This window comes from Strix uralensis, chromosome 2 (genome assembly GCF_047716275.1).
Source record: "Strix uralensis isolate ZFMK-TIS-50842 chromosome 2, bStrUra1, whole genome shotgun sequence".
NCBI lineage: Eukaryota > Metazoa > Chordata > Aves > Strigiformes > Strigidae > Strix > Strix uralensis.
In genome coordinates, this window is record NC_133973.1 from 71,030,873 (window position 1) to 71,056,236 (window position 25,364).

Sequence of the window (25,364 nt, forward strand, 5' to 3'; positions counted from 1 at the left end):
ACAGTAAAAATTAACTTGCAGCTGATCTGAAATCTCAGCTTGAACACAGGTTAAGAGTTATTTTAAAACATAGGCAGATGTATGCTCTCTCTTGTCTTCAAAGTATGGACTTCTCAGTGCTAATGCCTGGCTAATGGTTAAATGGAAGTCAGGAAGGGAGAAAGTGATAGCAGGCAAGTAACTCTACAGTGCTTTCACTGCCACCACTGCCTTACCTGCCCTGAAGCACACTGGGGCCACTTCTGCCAGTCCTGTCAATGGACAGACAGCTGGTGCCCTGCAGAACAGATGGTGCTGGAAGATTAAAACCATCATTTTTGTTGACCAGTTTTATCAGAAAGCCCAGACTACCAAGAGCATTCTCTTGGTGAATTCTACTTTTCTGTTGACACTATGTTTTGAGGGACCCTAGCCAAGTTGCTTTCAGTGTCTAGAACTCAGCATTCACACTGCATATGAAATAACTAGGTCCAGCTCACCCAGATTTGGAAATAGAGAGAGCAATTTGCTAGCACTTAATTCCTTGGTAAGTCTTCCAAGCATGCTCAGTACTGACCTAACTAATCTCCCAAAGTCAAAATTACAAGAATTCTTGAATGTATTAAATGATTAACTGTATTAAATTGTATTACATACTGGACTGTATTTGGGGGGTGAGGTGTCTGTTTCTAAAAAGCTTTAAGTCATCTGACAGTAATTGTATATATGATGGCTTATCCTCCTGAGAACCGGGCATATGAATAGCTACCTTCTCACAATTCAGTCCATAAACTGTGACACAATCAGAACACCAAACCGAAGAAGATTAATAATCTTGTTTTACAACAAAACTACTTGCTTCATGCTAACAGTTTGTTCTTTTAGTCATCCTATTCACCAGGTTTTCTTGGGAATATAAAACTATCACCTGTATACCATTTTCAGCTTCAAGATGCTCAGATGACCTGATGCGATACCTCAATCTTTGCTTTTGCATTTACTTAAGAGCTTAAACCAGTACAAATATGTTCTTGAGAAGTCTGAACTGCATGCCAGACAGACTCCACTGAGTGCCCGCCATTCATTGTTGGTGGCTTTGACTTGTCTTAGCTAAAAAGAAATACAACAATTCAGATACAGAACCAAAAATTTCAGTGAACATCGGTTTACTTGCCAGAGACACTTGTCAAGTTCCACTTTCTCAGTAACAGGCCTGATGACTGGAGAGATGAAAGCAACACTTTTCCCTTGAAGTATATAGTAGACAGTATATAGCGGACAGTATATAGTATTAGTTGGAAGGCTTCACGGTAGATAACACGCGTTAGTTAGATGCTTCACGGACAGCACCACTGCCGGAGAACAGGTAAGGCCATTCCATAAGACGTGAGAAAACTGTGCCAGTAATGGAGAGAATGAAGTTACTTATCCACAATGCCTAACAGCCACATACAGGCTGCATTACAAAAAAGCTTCCAACATGCACACACAAGAGTAGAAATTACATTAGAGGCACATCCTGATCTCTACAGTAAAAAGGGATTTTTTCCCTTTTTTTTTTTTAAACACATAGCCGTAGGGTAACATCTATATGTACCATCACAATATACTGAGGGCTTTATCCTCCAAGATTAAAATACAACTTTTTGAAGAATGTAATACCGAATAAAGGGGAGTAACTGCCAAGAAAATTAACAAAGCTTCATTTTAATTGCAAGCAATTTACTTAAGCATACTTGAATGAATTTACCTTTTACTAAATGGATGGCATGGTAGGAGGCAACACCACCAGTTTCAGAAAATACAAAGAGGAGCAAACCTTATGTCAATTTTAGAAAATATTTTCTAATTCTTTACGCAGGCAACCCCTTCTTCCTTCTCCATTTATTTCTACCTCTACTGCAGCAATATCAGACCAAGAGTCACATTACTCTACGTCATCAATGTTATAAATATGGCACTGCAGGAAAGAGTCATTACTATCTGAGCAATTGCCTCTACCGATTAGGCTGTTATCAATATCTCTGTAGTAGTAGCTGAGTCTAATGTTAGCACTGCAGTACACAGTAATATTGCTAATCAAGAGAACAAAACATACTTTACAGTGTATTCATGAGGGAGGTGTCTTTCAAATACACTGTGCTGCAATAGAAGCCTTCAGAGACTTCTGCAGAAACAAACAGGAAAACAATACTTCTCAGTTTCTCACACTTCTTGACTCCTGATACCTTCCAGGTTTCTACATATCAGAAAGTTCTCTTCATGCAGGGAACAGCATCTTTCAACACGTGCCCTAACAAACAACCTGTGGAACTGGATCTAAACATTCTCTTCAGTTTAATTTTTAAGTTTACACTTAAACTGATTAATACTGACAAGTGTTTAGTTCTTCAAACATTTTAAATAGTTGAAGTATGAAATTAAAGTCCCAGTCCACAACATATGTTCTGATAAACAACTGTTTTATATCACTTTTAAAGTTTCATTCTCTCCCTGCTTCTCCTCCGCACCAAATTGCAGCTCTTACAGCACCTGCCTACCACTTTTCCATGAGAATTTTTTATTATATCAGAATTGAAAAAGTGCATGACCCACATCCACATTAGACCACTGAAAGCACAGAGAAAGTTCAAGGACAACACAGAAGTCTGCCTGCGCCTGCAAGTCATCAACTAAAAATATCCAGGAGTATTAAGACCTTCTACAAGGAAAGCATTTGCTTGATGGACAACCTGTTTCTAGATTGTCTTCCTACTGAAAGCACCGCTTGCTGATCATTAACCATTTTGGAAGAATCTGCTTCATCACCCTTTCTCTAGGACACCTTTCTAATCAGAAAGCTATCTAAACTAGTAATTTTCCCCTCTTATTTTTCTCTCTCCTTATTTCAAGGAGTTAAACATAGCAGGAATAGTACTTTATTTCAGTGTTGCTTTCTCACATCAGTCTCCTTACAAAAAAAAAATGGAAGGCTTCATTAAGAAGAGCATATTCTCAAGTTATTCCACATATAAACAGAATAAGACCGCTAGAATTTATGTTTGGCTCATTCTTAAAGGAGAGTTTCAACGCTCCATTCCCTACAAGCAACCCCATCTTAGCACTTCAAACAGTCACAAGTATACTCAAGGTTAAAACTCAAAACTTGACAGAGTGGAGACCCCTTAAGAGCTGAAGTCAGATCAATTCTGCTGTTAGTTTACCAAGTGGTAAATAGACTTTGAAACCAGTCCTGGACGGGAAGGCTCCTACATAAGATACAGGATTTTCCTCCAACTTGGAAGTAATAATGGGCCTTCCTACAAAAAAGCAAGCTAATAGCAGAGCATGCTCAAAGAACTTTTTGGCAGAGGTCTCAAAATGCAGACAGGAAAGGACAGCAGAAAACTGCAAACATTTGCTTCTAAAAGGCTCTTGAGTGTGAAACCCAGGAAAGAAAGGTTTCTCAGAAGCTCAGACACAGAGGAGGAAAGCCCAAGTGGATTCAACCAGACATGAGTCAGAAACTGGCCGTTTTGTTAAGCCATCTACTTTTTCTGCAGTAGACACGGGAGGTAGGATTAAAAAGAAAACACACAAAAACCAAACACATTATTTGGCAAAAGAACAAATTATTTCAGAAGCACAAGAATTGGTGCGTTCAAATAAAGGAGACAGGAAGAGCTACTCAGAGGAAAAATAGGAAGTCTTAGAACAGTGATGGATCTCCCTTTTGATCACACTTCATTTCCTTCTCTTAACATCCATATCCTTGGTATCCACAGCATGCAATCTGCTTCCACAAAAATAGTTTTATAAGTATGTGTGTATACACATACATACACACCCAGTATACAGTTATGTCTTTATTCCCCCCAAAAGAGACAGCTTAAAATAAAGTGTCAAGTCTATTCCACGGGATGTTTCAGAACACAAAAAAATTAAGTCCTGTAACTTTTTCCAGGTCCAGCAATATTAACACGTACCTATCTGCTATCATGCCTTTTGTTAAGAATATGGTATGCACAACAACTGTTAGAAAGTTAACTAGCAGGCTCTATTTCAGTCCCCCAAGAGACATCAAGAGCTGGCAGAAAGATTGCATACCACTGGCAGAGCTGCTTTCATGCCTCTTCTATTGAAGGATTATCACCATGAAAAAGGTGAGTTCTATTTCATCATATTTCTTGCATCCAATAATGTCCACCACTTAAATTCATCTCACCACCACATTCTAAAGCAAACCACAGTAGATTTAAACCAAACCTAATGACCAACTGAAAAAAGAAATCATTAAAAATTTTTTAATGTTGTTGTAACATATTTCATAGTATTCATGTGTATTTACTAAGATCAGGTTATATTCTAAAATGTAAAAAACCCACAATCTCAATACCAAGGATTTTATCTTCCTGTCTTACCCAAAACAGAAATATAACAGGCTCGTAAAATGGAGTAATTATCAGCATTTTCAGAGGTGGTATTACTTTAAGACCAATATAATGTCTGTGCCTTGAACTGTTTTGAAAGCTCACTTCTACAACAAAGTGAAAAACAGACAGCCAGATCTATACACACACTGTAATGGGTTTATTTTAAAGGAAAACAAAGGAAGGCAGTACTGCAATCCCACTGAGATGCAATATAAAGCAGGAACTTCATTTTATGGAGCTTAACTTCCATGAGTGTAACTCTGCATCTTTCTCCATTTGCAAAAAAGTGAATTTGGATAATTACGTTAAAAGTTGCTGGACACATTCACGTATTTTTAAAGATAGTATATGCTTTTTCTCCAGATACACTCAAACTTACAAAAGGGAACTTATATTCTTGTTTGGAACATAATAAGCAAGAAAGAAATTCACACTAGTGCCTAGAAGTAAATCCCAACATAAAAAGTAAACTGCAGAGTTGAGGGAAGAAAGCATGTTTGAGCTTTTTACTTATAAAAGGATTATTCCTAGGCACAGCCTTTCTTTGTTTGCCTGGCAGTTTTGCTCATTCTCTTTTTTAAATGCTCTAAAAACTACACTGGCTTCTCACTAGACCGGGATTACATTTATAAGCGTACTGTGAGCTGGGTAAAGGCCATCTCAGTACATGTCTCCCATCACTAACACAGACTCCGTTTTGAAATAAAGATTTATCATCCCTGAAAAGAGCTGTGGTCCCCAGGAGAAACAAGAAAAACCACCACCTATTAAAATGGTAATGCTGAAAGGAAGCACATTGTCAGCAGACAGCTACCACCTCAAACGGCTAGCCCTTGCTGGAAGAAGTAGGTAAACTCCTACCTTCTTCAGAAGTCTTCACACATTTCTCCTCATTTTTATCACTCTTCATCGCATGCAATGGAACAGTAATAGTGAAGGGGAGAGGAGTCAGGTACAGGGTGTCTCAATCCATTAAGCATCCAAGGGCTTATGCTTCAAGCTTTAAGTCTCAGGACAGAGGTACCCACACTGTTTTCTTCTTCTGTAACAGTTTTGGTCTCCTTTACCTTATACACCTCACTACTTCTGTTCACTTCTTTCCTAGTCTCAACCAGTTTGAATACTTTTCTTTTGCATTTGAACAAGGAAGAAAGAGTACTTTTCGCATGTTCAGTTACATGCTCAAAGCATCAGTCACACCTGCTTCACATGCTTTCACCTTACACTGAAGTTGTAGCTATACCAACAATCATTGTCATTTTTAAATACTAGTAAATCACAAGGGAAATTCATGTTCCCATGAGAGTCAATAAGCCATGTCTAGCATCTTAAAAATTAAATTTGTTAGAAAAGTGACAGTTACATTGTTAAAACTTTCAAGCAAACAACTCATGCTTTTCAGAAAAAGGATTAAGAAGCAAGCTCTCCTAAAATTGGGTCAGCTGAAGGATGGAGCAACAGAAGAATTTCCAACATCCAACTTGTGCTACAGCTACCACATTTGATGAAGATATATCACCCACAGCCAGAAAAATGGGATTACTTAGATTTTTATCATGCTTAAAATCTACCATTTATCTCTTAACTAAACTGAGACCATTACTCCTTCCATCTATGTATCATAAACCAAACAAACCCAATCTCCTCATGCACAGCATTTCATAAATAATTTAGAATGGCAATTTCATTTCCTTTAGATCAGGATTTTAGCCCGTTGAGAACAAGAAATCTTTACTACTCTTATTAAATATTTACTATATGGCTGTTCTGGCATCATCACAAGAAACACTGCATACAAACATTATGCATTAGAAAAAATACAAAAGCTACATTTAAAACATTTAAAAGATGCTGGCAAGCGGACAATAGTTAGGAAATGAAAATAAAGCTGACAGCCTAACTTTCACTGCTGATTCTTTCCAGGACAAAAAGCAGCCTCACAAGACAGCTTAACCCTTTGCTTTAAGGTCAACATTCGTCAAGTAGTTTTCCATAAAATGGACATTTGTCACTACCTGAAAAAATTTAAGTAAGCATTTTTAGTGAAGCAAAAAGACAACCAACTTGGTTTCCCCATACAGCTTTCCATCAGTGTATGTTACAAACCTACAAAGGTCACAAGCATTTACCAACTTCATGTATGCTTTATCAGCCTTATGTATGCAATGAAAGTATATCTATCCATCCATCCCCTCTGTCAGCAACATTTCTACCTTCAGAATAGCAAAACTAACGAATCTAACTAGGAGTTTAACATCCACAAGACAACCCATAATATGACACTGAATGCAGGGGCCTTAAAGTGACACACTATCTTCAGTACCTCATCCCCTGTCACTGAAGGAAAGTTTCAACCTTACGTTAAAGCTATTGTTTCACCAAGCTTTTACATAGCTGTCCTGGCAGTAGTCCTATAACCGTATCTCAAAGCAACAGGCACACAGCACAATGATGAGACCTAGCAATCCCACTGCAACTTTCAGATTTAAAAGCACAACTGCCTATCCCAATCGACAGAGCTCCAGCTTGTGCTGCAGCAGTAATCACTGTAACAGCTGGCTTCTGGCAGGACTCGGCACACACTGAGACGCAACGATTTTTCTCAGCAAGTCTCCAGTAAGAGGCCAAAGGAACACACTTCCTTCAGTCACTCGCTCTCTCTACAAAAGCGTTAGAAGACAGTATTAAGTATCCCAATCTCCTGCAAACCATGTGCCTGTATAACAAGCTTCCAGATTTTAAGTTTTGTTTGAAGTGAAGCAGTAGCAACCACTGCCCTCACAAAAACTTCCCAGCCTAAGCATGAGATCATTATTTAGATAAACAAAAATCTTCCAAAACAGACCTGGACAAGACTAAAATAATGCTGGCTGGGAATGTTTTTAGGTGATTCTCCCAGGTACAAAGCTTGCTTTCTAGGTAGTAGGCCAGGCCAAAGTTTCAAGGCCTTCAGTCTCAGGCCATCAAGGCACCTATTTCAAAAGATGCCTTTATTTTCTAACTCCCTTCCTAGCAACAAGCAACCAGGCTGCAACACTGACCATTCTGCAATCCACTTCTCTGAAAGCAGAGGGCAAACACACTAACATTTCCCCATTGTAAAGAATGAAGTAGCCCTGAGCTACCCCAAGCTAATCACTACTGTGCTCGGTACCAGCTTTCAATCCTCTTTTGCTGCCAGTCTTGAATTGCCACTTCCAAATGCATCAATTAGACAGATACCCACACTAAATTAGGAACTGCTCTTCCTAGCACAGCCTGCCAAGACAGCTGCACTGTTTTCTGTACTAATGACTTGAGAAGGTACTAAAATAAAGTTTTGGCACTGATGTCCACCAAGAGAAGGTACTCCCATCATTACTGGAGATGGCTATCATTGTGTTGTTCTTTTTAGTATAAGCAAGTCATGCAAAAATATATTTAGCAACCTAGTATGGCATAATCTTTTCAATCATATGCTTCAGCTCAGTTTGAGGAAGATAACAAAAGCACATTTTGCTGGCTGCAGTTTTCCAAGCAAAAGCAGTTGGATCTTGAAAGGAAGCGAGGGTCAATTTATCCCTCCTGAATAAGGCCCACCACACAGCAACAGATGATAAGGTCAGCTGGGGATCAGATGATCCAGATCAGACCGTGGAAAGGAGGGAGGCAATTTCTCTGTTAGGCCTGGAGACCTCACTTGGAGTTCACTATGTCATTTCCTGTAACCTCTCAGAAAGGATGCATATGAGAAGATAGACAAGCTAGGGCAAAGAACCACAGAGAAATCCTACTGGCATAAGAATACAGACTCAAAGAGGATAACTGCAGAAAAATAAACAGGGACCTGAGCAGAAGAGACCTGTAAGAATAGGTTTTCAGAAGAGACAGGAAACACAGTAAGATTAGCTGAGGCAGCACTAAAGGGAAACTGAGGCACTGGAATAGGTTACATCTGGTTTTAAAGATCAGTGTATTATTCTGATATAGTGAACAGAAGAACAGAGCATCCTGAACCACCTGCAGAAGAAGCAAAGCTGGACAAACAGTGCTTCAGCCACCCATGTGAGGCTGTTAGATACCATCCAGAGCAAGGGTTGTATACTTTCTGGTATCGATTACAACTAGAGCCCGGGCTCAGAATTTAAGCCTTTTCAGCAATGTCTCCAGTGTTTTAAAGGCTGCTGCAAACAGACTGCACACTGATGAACTGTGCAAGGTGAGACCAGATGTTTTAACACATTTACTAATGAAAAGTATTTTTAGTGAAGAACAAGAACTCACTTGTTTCATGTAGATGTATGGAAAGGCTGAGCCCATTGTAGAAGAAATATCATTCATCCTTCAGAAATCTTCTTCAAAGAGATGAAGAAAAAGTCTTCCTCCTGGAACAGTTTGTCAGAGCTTCCAGATCTTTTAGAATATGCCTCTTAAGAGTGTATCTCACAATTTAAACCACTTAAGCTGGTAGATTCACTTTCCTTTTTTTTTTAGAGCAATCTCCAATGGAAGCAAGAAAGCTGGCCTAATTTGCCAATTGAGTGGTCAAGTTCTAAACAGAAGTTCCAGCCAGCCTCAAATTGACCACATAAGTGGAGAACAGAGAAGTATTTATAGCTTGTTCTCCCTCAGCCACCAGCTCAGAAACCACAGAAGGACACATCACAACACATGACTTCAAGCATATGATATGAAGTGTTCAAGCTTCTCTTTCAGCCAAGGACTCCCTCTCTTCTGTGAAATATTCTTTCACCTTCCTTCCCTCTTTGATATTTTAAAAGAGAGATAGGAACCCATTGCATTAACATGCCCCAAACTATTTTAAGAAAACAATAAGTCAGGTACACTGAGATCAAGGGAATTTTACTTCCATACTTTCCTTCCAAACAGTCAAATAATCTTCATTACTTTTTACTCAACTTAAGGCCTCAGAATCTTTCCAGAACTCTTGTCAGCTCTTAACCCAGTAAGAAGCCTTTCAAAGACAGCTTACAGACCGTTATCATGATCCAGATTTTTTTTTTTTATGGTAATGGCATTGAATAAGTAAGTCTGTTTACACAGTCATCTAGAGTTGATGCTATTTTATATCTTCTTGCTACCATTCCCACATCCTCAAACAGAACACACATACAGTTTCAACATCTAAATGCAGCTCCAGAATAACTTCTCAGAGCATGTGCATCGACAGTCTGTGCTCCATGGTGACACAACTATCTTGTCATGAAAGCTGAGACCAGCCAGCTTAAGTCTCAAGGGCACAAGCATTTTCACACTATTTGTTACTAATTAAAGTCTAGAAGCTCTTCTCTTCCAGCCTCTCAGGTCACACTTACCCATCAGAGCTTCCAAATTAAGTTATAGGCATGTAGCCTCTTTAGGCTCCAGAAGAGTTTCCCATCCACAGCTCCCTCCCCACCTAGCTACTCACCACCATCCTCTTTCACAAAGGCTAGGGTTTCCTCGGATATTATGAATATCTGAATTAAGGAACATGAACCACTCAACAAATTACTGAGTACTTTGAGAGAAATTAACTTTTTAATGAAAAATTTTTCAGAATAGCCACATGAACAATTAAAGCCAGTAGGAAGTGATGACAATAACTGGGTATAGGCTGACTGCAATAGTTTTTCTTTAACTAGAAAGGAAACAGGAACCAGGACAAATACTTTAACCTGGTCAGATCCACAGCTATTAAAGCCTCAGCTCCACCTACAGTAGTTTTTACTGAGCAGATGAACACAGGGAAGTTGTTGTGACCCTCTATTAATGCAATGTCAATGCATGAATGAACAAACGCACCAAGTGGTATAACTACTGCTCTGAATAACAATCTGTGAAGTCTGTAGGTTATCACTAAGATGTTATGCAGCTTTATCCACAGAGCCTGTTTTAAACTAGGAGGTCTTACTATTACCATCTGTTCAGAGATGAAAACCAAGATGGCTGCAAGAGGCAAGACAATATTTTCTCCTTTAAATTAACGTTAAGCAGAAGTCAATGGTTCTTATTTTAGAATCAGAGTGATGCAGGTTAGAAGGGATTTCTCCGGATCATCTAGTTGCTTTTTACAGAAAGAGCTAAAAACATGAAGCATTTTCAGACTAGTCTGACATTAGATGTTTTTTGCTGCCTGTTTCAGAAATATCAAGTTTAAATAATTATTTTCAGGATGAATTAATTCCAAATATCCTTAGTGAAACAGATCATGTACACCTTGTCTTCGTGAAGAGAAAAATCTTTATTTTCAAGCATTTGACACTGGCCTTCACACTAAACCAAAGAAACCTTCCTTTACCAGTCTCCTACAGTCGCCTGTGAAAGGGTTAAGGGTGCTATAGGCTTTCACAATCTTAATATAGGATTCCTGTGCTGACTAGCATCCTGATTTCAATAAAACATGTTCTAATAGACACATGGGAGGAAATGCTAAACATATAATGGCTGTTCCATTCTAAGTCATTATGCTTTGATTGCACTTAGAACTCTGGGAAGGTCGAGCCACATGACACAGGAGTGCTACAAGGGAGTGCATGACAGGGTTAGTTTGGGGAGGAAAGGCTGGAGTTATTTCCTGGTTGGTTGGTTTTTAAGCAACATTCCCTCCAGTATGTAGTCCCCCAAATGCTTCTCATTTGATAAACTGTAAAGTGTCTTGACATTTATATGAAGTGTTAACTCCCATCCCTCTCCCAATTACTCCTTTTCTGATGCCAGATGCTACCTACAAAACAAGCCAGTGTTCCATGGATGTCAGCAAGTTGTCAAATCAGCCCTGACTCAGTCATCACTCTGGGATGTCATTGCATCCCAGTTAGAAGCACTATTAGAAGCCCAGCACTTGGCAGCATTCTTTCTCACAGCGAAACTTGCTACTACTTCACCCATTTCAGCTTCAAACCCAGAGCAACAGTTACCTTTTTAGGAATTCACCCACATATACTCACTCATTGCCCAATGGTTTGTCACTCAGAAAAGTAAAACAGATGTCTCTATCAACAAGCCAGCAGCACATCCAAAATAGAAGGGAAAAGAAAGAGCAAATCTGTCTCTACTTGCCAGAGTCCCTCTGACAGCTCTTACCAGATTACAAAAGCTATAAGCCACTGCATCAGCCCACTTAACATTTCTGCTTTGGTCTTTTCTACATACTACCAGAAACTGAAGAAAAGTCCAGATCACACCTTTAATCAGTTTAAGGAAGAAGTGACAAGATGCAGCTGCCTGCAGCCAGCAGCAGCGCCACAAACACCCTTTTCCACTCCTGTGCTGATCCAACCAACCAGCACCAAGCAGGAAGCTCCCTATGCTCGAGTCCAGGGCTATAAAGACCACATTTCTGCTCCTCCCCTGTGCATCTCCAAGACAGAGATATGAATTTGACACTTGAGTGCAGTGGCATTTTTTCCCCTCATCATAACACTCTTCAAAGATCAGCTAAAAGCCACATAACCAAGCAGCTGCTATTCTGCATCCACAAGAATTCATTATAAGCAGAATTAAGTGGTCTGACTGGGGGCAGAGGGAGAAGGCAAAAAAAGCCAGTGCTACAGTCTTACTAGCCTTAAACATTTGCAAGTATTTGCAGTTGTCTCAATGACTCAACTACAACCATGACTCAATCAAACTTCGTTTGGCTTTTGTCCTCATTTTCAACATGCAAAAAAGCCAATGCATGTGTAAAAGTACAAGGTATTTTAAACTGAAAATAATAATAATTTCTTGGATAATATGCCAGAAAATAGCAAAGGAATACTGGTATTTTAATTCTACATGCCAAGCAGAAATCTAGCTTCAAGTTATTTCTTCAGTATTTTTTTTTTTTTTAAAACTTTACATATATATGCTGACATAAAAGCTCTTTGAACAAGTTACAGCAGATACCATTAACAGAGTAAAAAGAGTAATCTATTAAGTTCTAAAGAAAGAAGTCAGGGGCTTAAGAACTTTCCTTTAAGAAAAAAAGATAAGCCTTTCAAATTTGAGACCTCCTGGGCTGAAAGAGACAGGAGATGCAAAAGCACAATCCAGATTGACCCTTTAAACCTGCCTGCGTTCACTGTGCACTGCTTCACAAAAGCATCTGAAGCTTTCCTATTGCTTCTGTGTCATTACAGCCATTAAGTATAGAAGTTTAACTTTCTTATGTCAGACAAAAACTTACAGCATCAAGAAGTCAATATATTCATGAATCATCTTAAAGTGATCACGCAGTTCAGGGCTGAGGACAGAGGTTTTTTCATTTTCCCTTCATTTCCCCTCTCAGTGCCAACACACAGGCACCTCCTACGAAATTAGGCCATCTGGTCACCTGACAACCGTAAATACTAAGCAGTCAGTTAACATTGTTTGAGAGATTCACAATACTACAGCATTCACAGGTGAAGTTATGATAACCCTGTGGGCTAGCTTTGGTTTTGTCTTGTTTGGGTTTTTTTATTCTTAGAAGGTGAAAGAATTTTTTTACTTTTGCTCAATGACCATCATTAAACAAAATTCTTATCTCAGCTTTAACCCACCTGCCCCCATACCCCACCACTGATATTGAAGACCAGCCATATATTTAAGTGGCTATACATCTGTTGTACAGAAGATACGCACTCTTGCAAAGAGCTTGAAGTCAACAAGAAAGAGTGGATTTGTTTAGAACTCCTAGAACTGCTTTACTTTAAGGTAGTCAGGAATTGAAAATCTGGTACAAAAGTATAAAAATACTGAACATCCTTAAAAATGAGACCATATAAGACATTTTAAAACCTATATATTGGATTTTAAAGATTAACTTGACAATGTTGGTAATACTTGAGGTTACCCAAGAAATTTGTTGGGTTTTTTTTTTTTAAGCCTAAATGAACAGGAGGTTTTTATTAGAGTCAGGCTTTCCAAAGTTCATACTGGTAGTCAGGAGGCTAGAATGTGAAAGATTTTAAGATAATTCTTAAGATCTCACTTACTGTTAAAGTAATTCCACTGATAGATCAAAGGAAACTATACATGATTTACTAGAAAGGAGTTGTAGCTATTCTGTAACAAACAGAAAACACCAATGTATAACAGCATTTCAGTACATTCCACGTTTACAGAGAAAATGCTGAGCATTAAACTAAAGAAAAGCACTAACATTAATCAATCAAAATCTGCTTATAGTGTAAGGAGTCTTTCTGACCAAAGCAAAATGTCTAGCCTAAACTTACTTACATTATATTTCTGCTAACATCAGCATAGAAGTTAACTGTTCTTTTAGGTATGACTTGGTCAGTAAAGTTTTGAGCCTACCTTTGCAGTATCCACTCTCATACATATCGTATTTCAAAGAATGAAAGAGTCTATTTCTACATAGGCACATTTCATAGTAAGATTAAATGTCAGCCTAGTTTTAAGAACTTTCATGGCAGTAAAATTTTAAATGTCTTCTCCCTCTGGGAAAAAAAAAAGAGTATTTTTTAAAAAATGCAGAATAAGCAGGACATCAACTTTCCCAACAATATTTCCTCGATATTTGTTGCACTCTACCCAAAACGCATCCAGTGATTAGTATGCCATTTCTGTTACTCATCCGTACAGCTTGATACTAGGCCCATCTACACAGCTAAAGTCATAATGATAGCCTAAGAGGTACCAGGATAAAAACGTCTGAAGATAGAAGTCATGCAGAGGCATAGTGTCAAACCAAAGCCATAGGCAAAGACAGTAGATGTATTTTAATAGAAGACCACACCTCTCCTTGAAGTCAGCTTTGGGACCTCAGAGCCAAACACTCCACTTCTTCAGGAACCACCGTTTATGCCAGTCTGAGAAATTACAGTTTATTTGATTCCAAGTCACCTCATCAATAAGATGAAATAGACTTCAGCTTTTTCTAGACCAGTCTTCTTCAGATGTATTATCCAAAGATAAGATTAGATTGAACTTTCACGACTAGTGTTCTGCAGGAAACAAAACTAAATAAACTATGATTATCAGTAACCTACCTACAACTGCTAGTAATAAACTTATGATTGCAAGAGCAGCTTCTCAGAGGCAAGTGTCATTCAACTGTCTTCTTTGTAGCTTCACAGTGTACTATCCACACTTCACAGAATTCAGCCAGTTGTATCATTTACAGGATGGATTTGGTAGCAAAACCTTCTCCAAAATACAGACATTTTTTTCCCCTCCTCACATTAATCATTATACTGTCTTATGTACATCATATATGTTCCAATAACAGTAGTATTTGTCATGGTTTTCTTTTGTAATGACTTCCCGACAAGTACAGCAGTTTAACATTAGCTATCAAATGCCACTGCTGATTCAGGTCAGCTCAAGAGATGCCACTTATATGCATCATGAGTGGCATAAAATAGTTACACAAGCACAGATAATGGATACTAGTGTTTGTTATAATCATTTGTGCAAACAACTCATTAATAGTACTTTAAAAATGTTAAGGGCTATGTAAAATGCTGAGCATCAACTGCAAGTTGCTAATGCAATTCAGATAACAAGAAATCCATTTCAGTTCATCTACGTGTCTACCTCACAATGTAAATCAGAACCCCTAGAGAAAAAAACTACTGGGTGAACAGTTCAATTCCCTCCCTCTCCCTAGTTCATCCACACAATTCTCTCCAGACAAGTACTTCATACAAAGTTTCTTTTTCTGCATGTAAGTATTTTGATTAACATTAGTTTTGCAAAACTTTACTGGTACATCAGCAGATGAGGGGATTTCACAACATCCTATCTTAGTGGCAAAGTAGAGGAAGAGCCTAATTGTCCTTAATCCTCTATTTAAAATAGGTTAGGTGAAATCCTCTTTTGACTGAAGCAAAGAGATTAGTCAGTGTGACCAGGAAAAAGAAACACTATTCCACCCTCACCCTGCCCCATATCTAGACAAGTTTAATGATTAATGAAGGAAACAAATTAAACAGTCTCCTATTTCAAAAAGGGAAATTAAGTCTACAGGGAAGAGCAGAATAAATGGATGTATCCCTAAGAAATCTCCAAATCCTTAAGCTTTCGTGTTTGTAGTAACTACCATGATAAGTAAGAACAAGCATCTCAGAACACAGTTTCACAGTAAACCTCAGCAACCAGACAGAAGAGCTGGTATGAAGCCCTGAAGCCCCCCCCTCCTCTTTTTTTTTTAAATACCAATACACATCTGGATCCCTGGTAAGTCTCAGCATAATTCTTGACATTGCCAAATGAACTGCATACAATTTCAGGAAGTACATGTGCACACATCTGCATGTAAATGCATGTGCATGTATGCAGATAAAGGAATAAAGGGGGAAATCCAGGGTAGCAGAAGCAGTGTAGAACACTTAAGTAACAGGAAAAACACAACTCTAAAACAGTCATTACAGGCTTATAATGACACCCACTTTTCTTCCTGTGACATAGTGATTTTATTACTTGGAAGCATTAAACTACCCTTACAACTTCTCTTTATGGAAGAGCTGGCTAATACTCTCATCCCTGTCCTAAGAAAAGATGAATTCACAGAGAAATTGAAGTCAGATCCACAAAGACATTTAGGTGCTTCAGCAGCCTGTGGTCTTCTATGATGTTCCAAATAAACTCCCCAGCCACTGGCTGATCTCGTCAGCCTCCTAGAACAATCCAGGATAGACTGGCAGTTTCTTCGTAGAAAGAGTGCATTTTTAATATAGTATCACAAATACCCAAGACTTACAAAATTGAAATCAAAGTTAAATTGGGGAAAAAAAAAAACCAAACACAAAACACCAAAACACTTTTCATAATGACTCAGAGCATCTTTGTGCCACAGGCTTCTCAGAGTTGTTACTGAGAGAAGAAAAAAAAAACAACAACTAGTGTCTGTATGATATAGAGAAAAGAATTCTTGGTTTGCCTTGTCTACCTGCAGCTGTTGCCATGGCAATTATAGCAGAGAAGATAATAGCATTCCAGTGTCATTCTGCCTCATAGCTCAGGATGAACTTCAACTGAAATGTCCCTTGACAATTACACAAATAGAAAGACTACATTATCCTGTGTAATGGTAAACCAGTAGAATAAGAAGCATTATGCAGGAAAAATATAATCTGACTAAAAGACTTACATGAGGAGAGGCAGGCTATTTTGCTGAAAAAAAAAAGTTGAATCCAGTTGCATAACAGATAAACTAAACATGTTGCTAAAACATCTGTACAGTCTTTACTGTGGCACAGGTCTCCTTTGGTTTTCTCTCCCTGCCACACCTGCACATGACAGAGGAGGCATCTCACCATCCATCCTCAAAAAACACAACTGTTTTCTAGTTGCACTTAAACCTAGTTAGGTTAAACAAGTTTATTATCCCCATCACGACAGCACAAACAGTAGCCAGCTATGATATTTGTGGATATTTTACTTGTCAGCCCAGTTAGTGTTTTCTAAGTGTTTTGGGTTTAAAAAGCAGACTCAGAAAAATCCCATTCCACCTTGTCACTTCTCTTGTTTCAATTACTATTATATGACAGGAGCAAAGAATGAATGAGAAACGGTGATGTTAAGCTATAAGTGTGCTATGCTGTATCCTCCCCTCTTCCATTCCCAAAAATGATTTTGAAAAATTGGTATTCTGTGGTGCTTTAGAAAAAGCATAAAAGCACAACTATATTAAATTTTTTTTTAAATAAAAAAATAATCAAGAAGCATGCTATCAAAAGACAAAAGCAACTATGCAGTTCTCATCCAAGACAAGTATTTTTGATGCTAAAAATGGCAAGATCAAAAGTTCTTGATCTATTTTAAGTCACTGAAATACTTCTTACAATTTAGATGCTCCATAAGCAATGTTTTTTACTATCAGGGAGCATCTGATGAGTGCGGATGAGCAATATTTTGTAGTCAATAGCAACCAGCTTGTAATATGTACTCTGGCTTCCGTTAAGTGAGCTGTTTTACATACACAATGTCCTATTTTCATTTGTTTATTCTCAAAAGAAAAAGGAAATCATGTTTCTTAGTGTAAATTAGCTAATTGATGGGGAGGGGGGAAAAAAAAGCCCATGCAATTCTCCGTGTTTATTGCCCCTCAGCAATAAATAATTGATGGCGAAAGTAAGAGCGTCTGGGCTTTTTTTGAGCCTCGGATTATACTGAAACATCTTAAGCATACATTTCAAGATCAGAATGAACACAACAAGAATCACTACCAGTACACCACAGCTAGTTAGATTTGCAGAAGTGCCAAATCCTGTCAGCCACACTCAGTGTTCACCAAAATTAACTTCTGAGGTAAGCAAAGCTTTCAAACTTTGCCTTTTTTAAATGACAGGCTGAAAAGTATGCAGGCAGCACTCCATACAGACTCTTCCCACACACACACAAAAAAGGCAATTAGGAGAATAACAAAGCAATGGTGCTTGGGGAAACAGGAATTCAGAAGTTACTCATGCTGTCAGACACACTCTATCACACCTTCCACACCAGGAAGAACTGGTACCCACAGCGAAGCAGAGATGTGAGATGGGAAGCATCTCAGGTTTCAAGAAAACATCGTGACACACTGACTTGCACAAGAGGTAACAAAAATGCATTACATACCATGGATAGACACAAACACTTAAGAAATACAAGTCACTAAGTGCTGACCTGTGAATACACACATAGCTCCTACTGAGAACATTTTTTGTAAAATCAGCACAGTTTGCTGACAAAGAGTCTATATATAAACACATTGATATGACATTTAAACCAGTTTAAGATTTTGTCAAATTATATCCCTGGAATTAAAATAAAACAAAAACAACAAACCCAAACAACTTTTGACTTTTTCTAAGTGACAGCTAGGAAAAAAAAAAACCACCTGTGTTAACAGGCACCCTGGCTGAGAAACACCTAGACAGCATACTAGTTTGATACCAGTCTGCAAGGGCGTAGAGAAAGCTGCATAACTACAAGCAAAAGCAAGACCTGGAATACAAGGATACCCTCATATGTACTAACTGAGCTTAGATTCAAAACAGTAGCTTATCTGAAACACTTGAGAAATGGACTGCCCTTTTAGACATAAATAATTACAGAGCACCGAGCCTTACGATTTCACCAAAATTCAGGACAAAGCAGTTATCAACCTTTGCTGTATCAAAGCTAGATAAATGGAAAAACACCCTGAAGCTCAATATTCATTTATGTCTACTAAGACTACATACACAAGTAAAATACCTAGGAAATCTAGTTAGAAAACAGTGTAAGAATTATACTGCCAATAAGAAGAACAAAATTGTCTAAACCAATGACCAAAAGCTATGAAGTTTAGTAGAAAACTTGCTAAAAACCCCTAACTTGACTTCCTGGTCAATCATCTTCTCAAACTATGATTAAAGTTGACCCACTTCTATAAAAGTGAAAAATAAAGCATTCATTTGTAAAGTCATTTATTCCACCTCCCCAAAACAGATTTTTCAGAAATATATGCAGAACTAATAGGCCAGCAGGTTCCCAGAGGCCAGAGCTGTAATAAAATCACTGTTCCTTCCAGAAGCAAATCTTATCTGCTACTATACACATTTAGCAATATTTACACAGGCAACAAATTCTTCAACATCCAGATTTGTAATCCTGAATTAATAGGAGAACATGAAAGAGGAGACGCAATAAAGTGGCAGGATCTCTAAATATACTACGTAATACAGGCAAAACTGTTCAGTAATACAGACCTCTGACCCAGTAGTATTTATGCTACAACCCAAAGCCATCAACCTGGGCAGGAGCATTTACTGATGAGGGCCAGCTGTCTTACAAATACAGAACAGACTGTCACCATAGGCTGCAAGATGTTTAGCAACCATTCAGTGTCCAAACAAACATATGCTAGAGTGACATTTTTCCAGATTGCCCAGATACATTCAAATCCACAATATTCCGGAATATCCAAATCCACATTCAGCCATAAACAGTTATTGTGAATATACAAAAGACATATGCACATTTTATTAAGGAAAGATAATATGTCATCAAAACTTGTTTTAAGATTATAGCCATCTCTTGACTATAAAGAGGAAGAACTTCAGAAGCCCCAAGATCAGCAAGAAAACTAATGCAACCGCAGTTAAATGGGCAGAACACATTGGTTAATGATATCCACAGTGTCGCAAATAATCTAACTACGAAACAGAAGCTAATCTTGTATGGACACAGTTTTAACTATCATTGTATGCTTGTTTTTTACCTAAATAGTGTACTGCTTAATATTAAGGTAACAAGTTCCTCTGATTACTGAGCACACAGCAGGCTCCGCATGACACTTACAGGACAGTACACACTAATTCTGTATTCTCAGGCTGTGAGGCTGCCCTCCCCGGGGTAGGACACATCCTCTGGGAAATGCACAAACAATCCAAGGAGAAGACAGATAAGCATGTTGTCTGATGCAGAAGCAACAGCCAGAAAAAGAGGTTATATTTTTATAGAGTATGTGACAAACAGTACACCCCCCCAAGGTGGTTCTCATACTACCCCCACAAAGCCATTATTTCCATTATGTGGAAAAGTAAATTAAACAATAGAGTTGTCAAAATTTATCTTATTTATCTTACTGTAGAAGGCTTATTCACATTCTGTGGTTCCACACAGTGGAAAAGCTGTATATAAAGATGTTTCTATTTTGTTAATTAAAGATGCTGCTACTATAGCTCATACAGTCTGAAGCAGTAAAATATACAGAATAATCTCCTTAGACTAGGAGTAACTATAGCTACATTGCTGTATTTCAGCTTGCAGGATCACAAAGCATTCTGAAAACTACATCAAACTCCATGTCAGCTGCACTGCAGTGAAACAAACACCTTTTTTATAGAAAGTTATTCTTCACCAACAGTCCTATAAATTGTGTATGACTACAATAATGTTAAGGGGAAATAAGAGCTGAAGTAAACAAAAAAAAATCTGCAGGATGAATATAAAGAAGCAGATCAATAGAATGTCAGATTAGAAATTTAGTAAGAGAAAGACATCACTGCCTCTGTCCTTCTAACAGTCTACGCCGTCACTTGGTGAAGAGATATGAACTACAGTATGACTAGCATGCTGAACATGTATCTTATTCCACTCACGTCACTGAACTTCTCCAGTGCCTGGAAGACATAAAGACAACACTCAGCACAGGTAAAACAGCAAATATTTGAAAATGCTAACCAGGAAACTAGCTTCACTTGAAGTGACAGCACCCAGTCATCATCAGGCTTCCATAGGGCCTTGGAGATATGCGCTATTTTGTATCGCTTCAGGACAGTGGCTGCAACAACAGTAATGGAAAGGGGAACGGGGCGGGGGGACCTTCACAATCAAGAACCCTGGCATTTAACCTCTGTCTTTATGTCCTACAACATGCAGTATGGAGAAGGAAAAGGAATTACGCAGAACTCTTAGAAACCATCCTATTAGAAGTCTCCATCAGTACATCACATAGCATCTTTGTTATCCCAAGATCATACCATGAGAGCTCCCAGCTACCTCAACATCTCCAGCCTGCATCAGCCAGGGTTCTCAGGATAATCCAGAGACCAGCCTGCTCTGCTCTGGGAAGGACCTACAGCTGAACAAGTCCAGGACACAACTCACAGAACAAAAACATATAACTGTAGGACCTCGATCATTTAATAGTTTATGTATAAATTTTAACTAAACCCAAGCTTGAGCCTACTTTGATATAAGCACAAATGTACCCATCTTCTCCAGCTCTCCTGCAGAAGTGTCACTGCATTGTCTCCCTTATTAAAAAGCAGCTTGGAAAGAGACAAGCACATCCACACTTGTGAGGCCTGGCTGGGGAACAACTATAGAGTGATACTGCTGACATGCGCATCTGCTACTCATGTACAGCAGTCAGTTTCAGGCCCAGCATTCAAACTATTAATTTTCATTTTCACTGCTGTAGCTGTACAAAAATAGTTGAACCATGGAGATGAAAAAACATAAAGAAAACACACAACACAGGCATCAGCTTGCCAGATCTTAATGGCCTTACTGAAATCATGAACTCAAACTTACTTACAGCAGCTTTTTTCAAAGTGATCTTTCCTTAGAAGAAAGGATTCAAAACTAAGAAACTGAAGGAATACAAAAGGACAAGAAGCAACAGGTGAAAATATACAAGGCAGCCTAGAACAGCTAGGCAATTATCTAGACACAGCTTATCAGCATACATGCAATACAGAAAGTAGTGTGATCTAGGAAATAGGAACACTTCCTCACAGAGGATATAATAATGTTTCATTTAGCTTTTAGACTGCTGAATTACTCTCATAAGCAGTGCAGGAGGGTGATGACAGCCCACAACTCAAGCTTTTAAGTGCCTTATTGTCCTGGTTTTGGCTGGGATAGAGTTAATTTTCTTCCTAGTAGCTAGTATAGTGTTGTGGTTTAGATTTAGGATGAGAATAATGTTAGTAACACACTGATGCTTTTAGCTGTTGTTAAGTAGTGTTTATACTAAGTCAAGCACTTTTCAGCTTCTCATGCCCTGCCAGTGAGAAGGTTGGAGGTGCCCAAGAAGCTGGGAGGGGGACAGCCAGGACAGCTGACCAACATGGCCAAAGGGATATTCCATACCATATGATGTCATGCTCAGTACATAAACTGGGGGGAAAGCTGGCCAGGGGCTGCTGCTCAGGTACGGGCTGGGCATTGGTCGGTGAGTGGTGAGCAACTGCACTGTGCATCACTTGTTTTGTGTATTCTAATTCTTTATTATCATTATTATTATTTTCTTCCTTTTCTGTCCTATTAAACTGTCTTTATCTCAATGCACAAGTTTTAATTTTTTCCCCCGATTCTCTCCCCATCCCACTGGGGGACAGGGGAGTGAACAAGGAGGTTTGTGGTGCTTAGTTGCCAGCGGGGTTAAACCACAACACTTATTTTCAACATACTGTCTTCTCATGTACATCTTCATCTTTTAAAATAACTAGTGTAGCTATTTTCAAGCCCTTTTCTTTCATATCTGACGCTTAAGCCTACTTTGAAAGAGAGGTTAGCAACAATGTTATGCAGAAGAGATTTAGAGAGCTCTGTATGCTCTGTGCACAATGAATGCCCTATTTGTACAGGCTCCAGATGTGAGCACACACACACAAAAAAAAAATCTTAAACTGAATACAACAGTTAGATTAGCACTGACAGATCACTACACCCAAATTGATCCTGCCTGCTTCCAAACAGACCTCAGCACAGTTCACCTGAGCTTTGCATATCCATAGAGACTCCTGTTTCTCTTACACCTCATTATATTTTTAGTATTTTCCTCCTTCCCCCAGGGCCACTTTCTAAGGTTCCATATACACACAGCTCCTTTCAGTACTCACCTCTCCACTCTCTCCTCACCCCATATAATTGTAAACAGGAAAAAAAATAATCCAGCCGTTTTTCATCTCTGCTATTTTATTTTGTTCGTACTTAAAAGAAGAAACACTTCGCCCTGTATGATGTGGAGATAGTTCCTGACATGCACAAAACTGACTGTATTTACTGTTTTTGCTTGGTCAGAGCATTAAAGTTTTCTCCTTTACAGTACTTCCTCCATGGGAGAAAAAAGCTGTATGTATTTGGAAATCAGCAGTTATCTCTCCCCATTCTTTTTAAATTTCTTCTACACTCAAAACTAGAAACTTGCAGTTTCCCGGTGCTCGTGGTTCCCAAACCTTGCATTGTGTAAACCCGCACTTACTGGCATTCCGCCAATTTGCTACAGCCATTATCCTGAACATTTGTTAGGGGTTCAATGAAACCGGATTCACACTCACCGACACACCTCAACCTACCCTTGGATCCGCTCTAACGCACTGCTGATCTGCTCTTTCAGACGGTATGGGTGGGGGGAAACATGCTGACCAACAAGCAAGATGAACTCTCTTTGCCCAAAGTACACCAAGTTTGGTGTGTTTCAATCTTACCACGCACATCTACGAAAACTTGAGACTATTCCTACCACTCGTCAGTGTATTTAAATTGGACAATTCCACAAAACGCTGCTTGACTGAAACAACACAACAAGGAAAAAGAAAAAGAAAAACGACCTAGGGTTTTTAGCTGCCCTGATAGCTGCATATCTCAGCACATTGTAAATTAGGCTGCTTCGAACTTAGGTCAACCCGTTCTGGTTTAGCGAAGGAGAGCCGCTCAGCCAACTACCCGGGGAGAGGGCTGCAGGGAGCCCACGAACAACCGCTGCATCCTCCGTTTACAGAGAAAACCACGCGCAGCGGCCCCCGAGGCTGCCCCGGCCGCCGTGCGAGCCCTGGGACCGCCGAACTCCGGACCGAGCCCCTGCTGCGAGCCCGGGGCCACGGCGCGATGCAGCTGCCCCGCGGAGATTCGCACGACCGTCCGCTGTTCGCAGCCCCGCCGCTTCCCCCCCCGCCTCAGCGGGCGACGGGGGTTCCCCCCACCCCTGCTGGGGTACGAGCTGCATCGTGAGGGGAAGCCCCCGAGAGATCTTCCTCAGAGGCAGCTCCGGGGCCCCACCGGGACGGGCCCAGCCGGCGGTACTCACGTATCGGCTCACGAGGGTCCGGAGGAGGCTGCAATCCATGGCGGGCGGGCGGCCGCCGCTGCCCAGGCACTCAGGACCGCGCCGCCAGGTGCTCGCCGGTGCCGCCGGGCTCCCTGGCTCGCCTCACTTTCCACATGCAGAGAGCCGCGCTCGCCCCGCCAGACCGCTGTTACCCCGGCCCGGCGCTCGCCGCCGTCCCCGGCAGCTATACCCTGCGCTCGCCGCCGCCGCTACGGCGCGGCGCCCCGCGGCCCCTCATGCTCCCCGCTGCCGCCACAACACTTTCGCGGAAGGAAGCTGCTGCTGCCCCCACCAGCCGCTGCCGAGCCGACCGGCTCCCGGGAAGGGCTGGCCTGCTGCCCGGGCCGCCCGGGAATTTATCTGGGGGGTGGGGTGAGGGGGCCGCCCCCACGCCGCTCCCCCTCACGCGCGCGGACCCGCCCGGTACCGGCCCGGCCCCGGCCCCAGCCCGGCTCGCGCCGCTCCCGCTTTGATCTCGTCGGGCGGCCCCGGCAGCGCGCGTCACGCGGGGCGGGCGGGCATGCGCGCGCCGGCACACACACACATATACACACACACACACTCACACACAGCGCCCCGCTTTTTCCACACGGGGCGCCGCGCCCGCGCGCCCGCACGAGCGGTGGGCTCCGACGCCCGCCGCCGTTAACAGCCGTTCACGGCTCCCCGGCTGGGGGCCTGGCCTGGGGGCCAGCGGAGCGGAGCGGGATAAAACCTGCCTGAGAGGAGAGAAGCCTTTAAAAAACCTCCTTTTCCCCGCCTTCCCTTGCCCCCGGTGCTCCCCTGCTGTCTGCCGCGGGGTGGGAGAAGCGAGGCGGGCGCCCCACGCGAGGGGCAGGGAGGTGAGGAGGCAGAAGGCAAGCGGGAGCGGCCGCCGCGCCCTTCTGGGGTGCTCCGGCGCGGGGGGGTTGGCGTCCCGCCGGCGCCGAGCCCGCAGCCGGGGCGGGAGGTGGCCTCCCGTCGGTGCCCGGAGCGAGGGGACGCTCGCCCACCCACCTGCGGCGGCCCGCCCGAGCACGGCGCGCCTCTTACCGTGTGTACACAAATACGTTTAAATAACTGTTACCGGTACCACGCGGCAGGTCTAAGTGGTGTTAAAAGCAAAATCTCCTCCGCACAGCCCCTGCGCCTGTTGCCGTAGGCCCGAGGAAGGGCAGTGTTCAGGATACACGGCGGCCAGACACACCACCGCTGTGAACCGGGGGGAGCTTCACCGTTTGTCAAGCGCAGCAGAAACAGTTAAATCTTTCCAGTGACTGCAGCCCAAACGTTACAGCCCTCATAAGCCTGCAAACACTAGAAATGGCTTGTCCTAGGTGAAGCGGTAAGCAGAAGTCGGCAAAAATGTGCACAACGGGAAGTAGGAGTGTGTCTTTATTCCATGTTTTTTTAAGGTACCTGAAAGAACACCTTTAAGGCCTTTGTTTTCCTCAGCTGTTGTGTTTTCATGCCATTCATACCAAAGGACTCGCTCAAGTTTG

General features: G+C 41.0%; 1 protein-coding gene across 9 annotated transcripts in view; it reads right to left on the minus strand.

Annotated features, from left to right (window-relative positions):
- The window catches only part of ATP11A (ATPase phospholipid transporting 11A), a 133,189-nt gene extending 108,856 nt beyond the window's left edge, over nucleotides 1–24,333 (minus strand). For 8 of the 9 annotated variants that reach the window (XR_012627593.1, XM_074859243.1, XM_074859242.1 and 5 more), the window contains exon 1: nucleotides 23,863–24,332. Coding sequence is in view for 8 of the 9 variants with exons in the window: in XM_074859243.1 (XP_074715344.1) it covers nucleotides 23,863–23,901 (39 nt within the window). In the remaining variant the exon portion in view is untranslated. Of the gene's footprint in view, nucleotides 1–23,862 lie in introns of all 9 variants that reach the window. The other variant, XM_074859248.1, reaches the window with a different exon arrangement.
- Nucleotides 24,334–25,364: the final 1,031 nt, after the last annotated feature.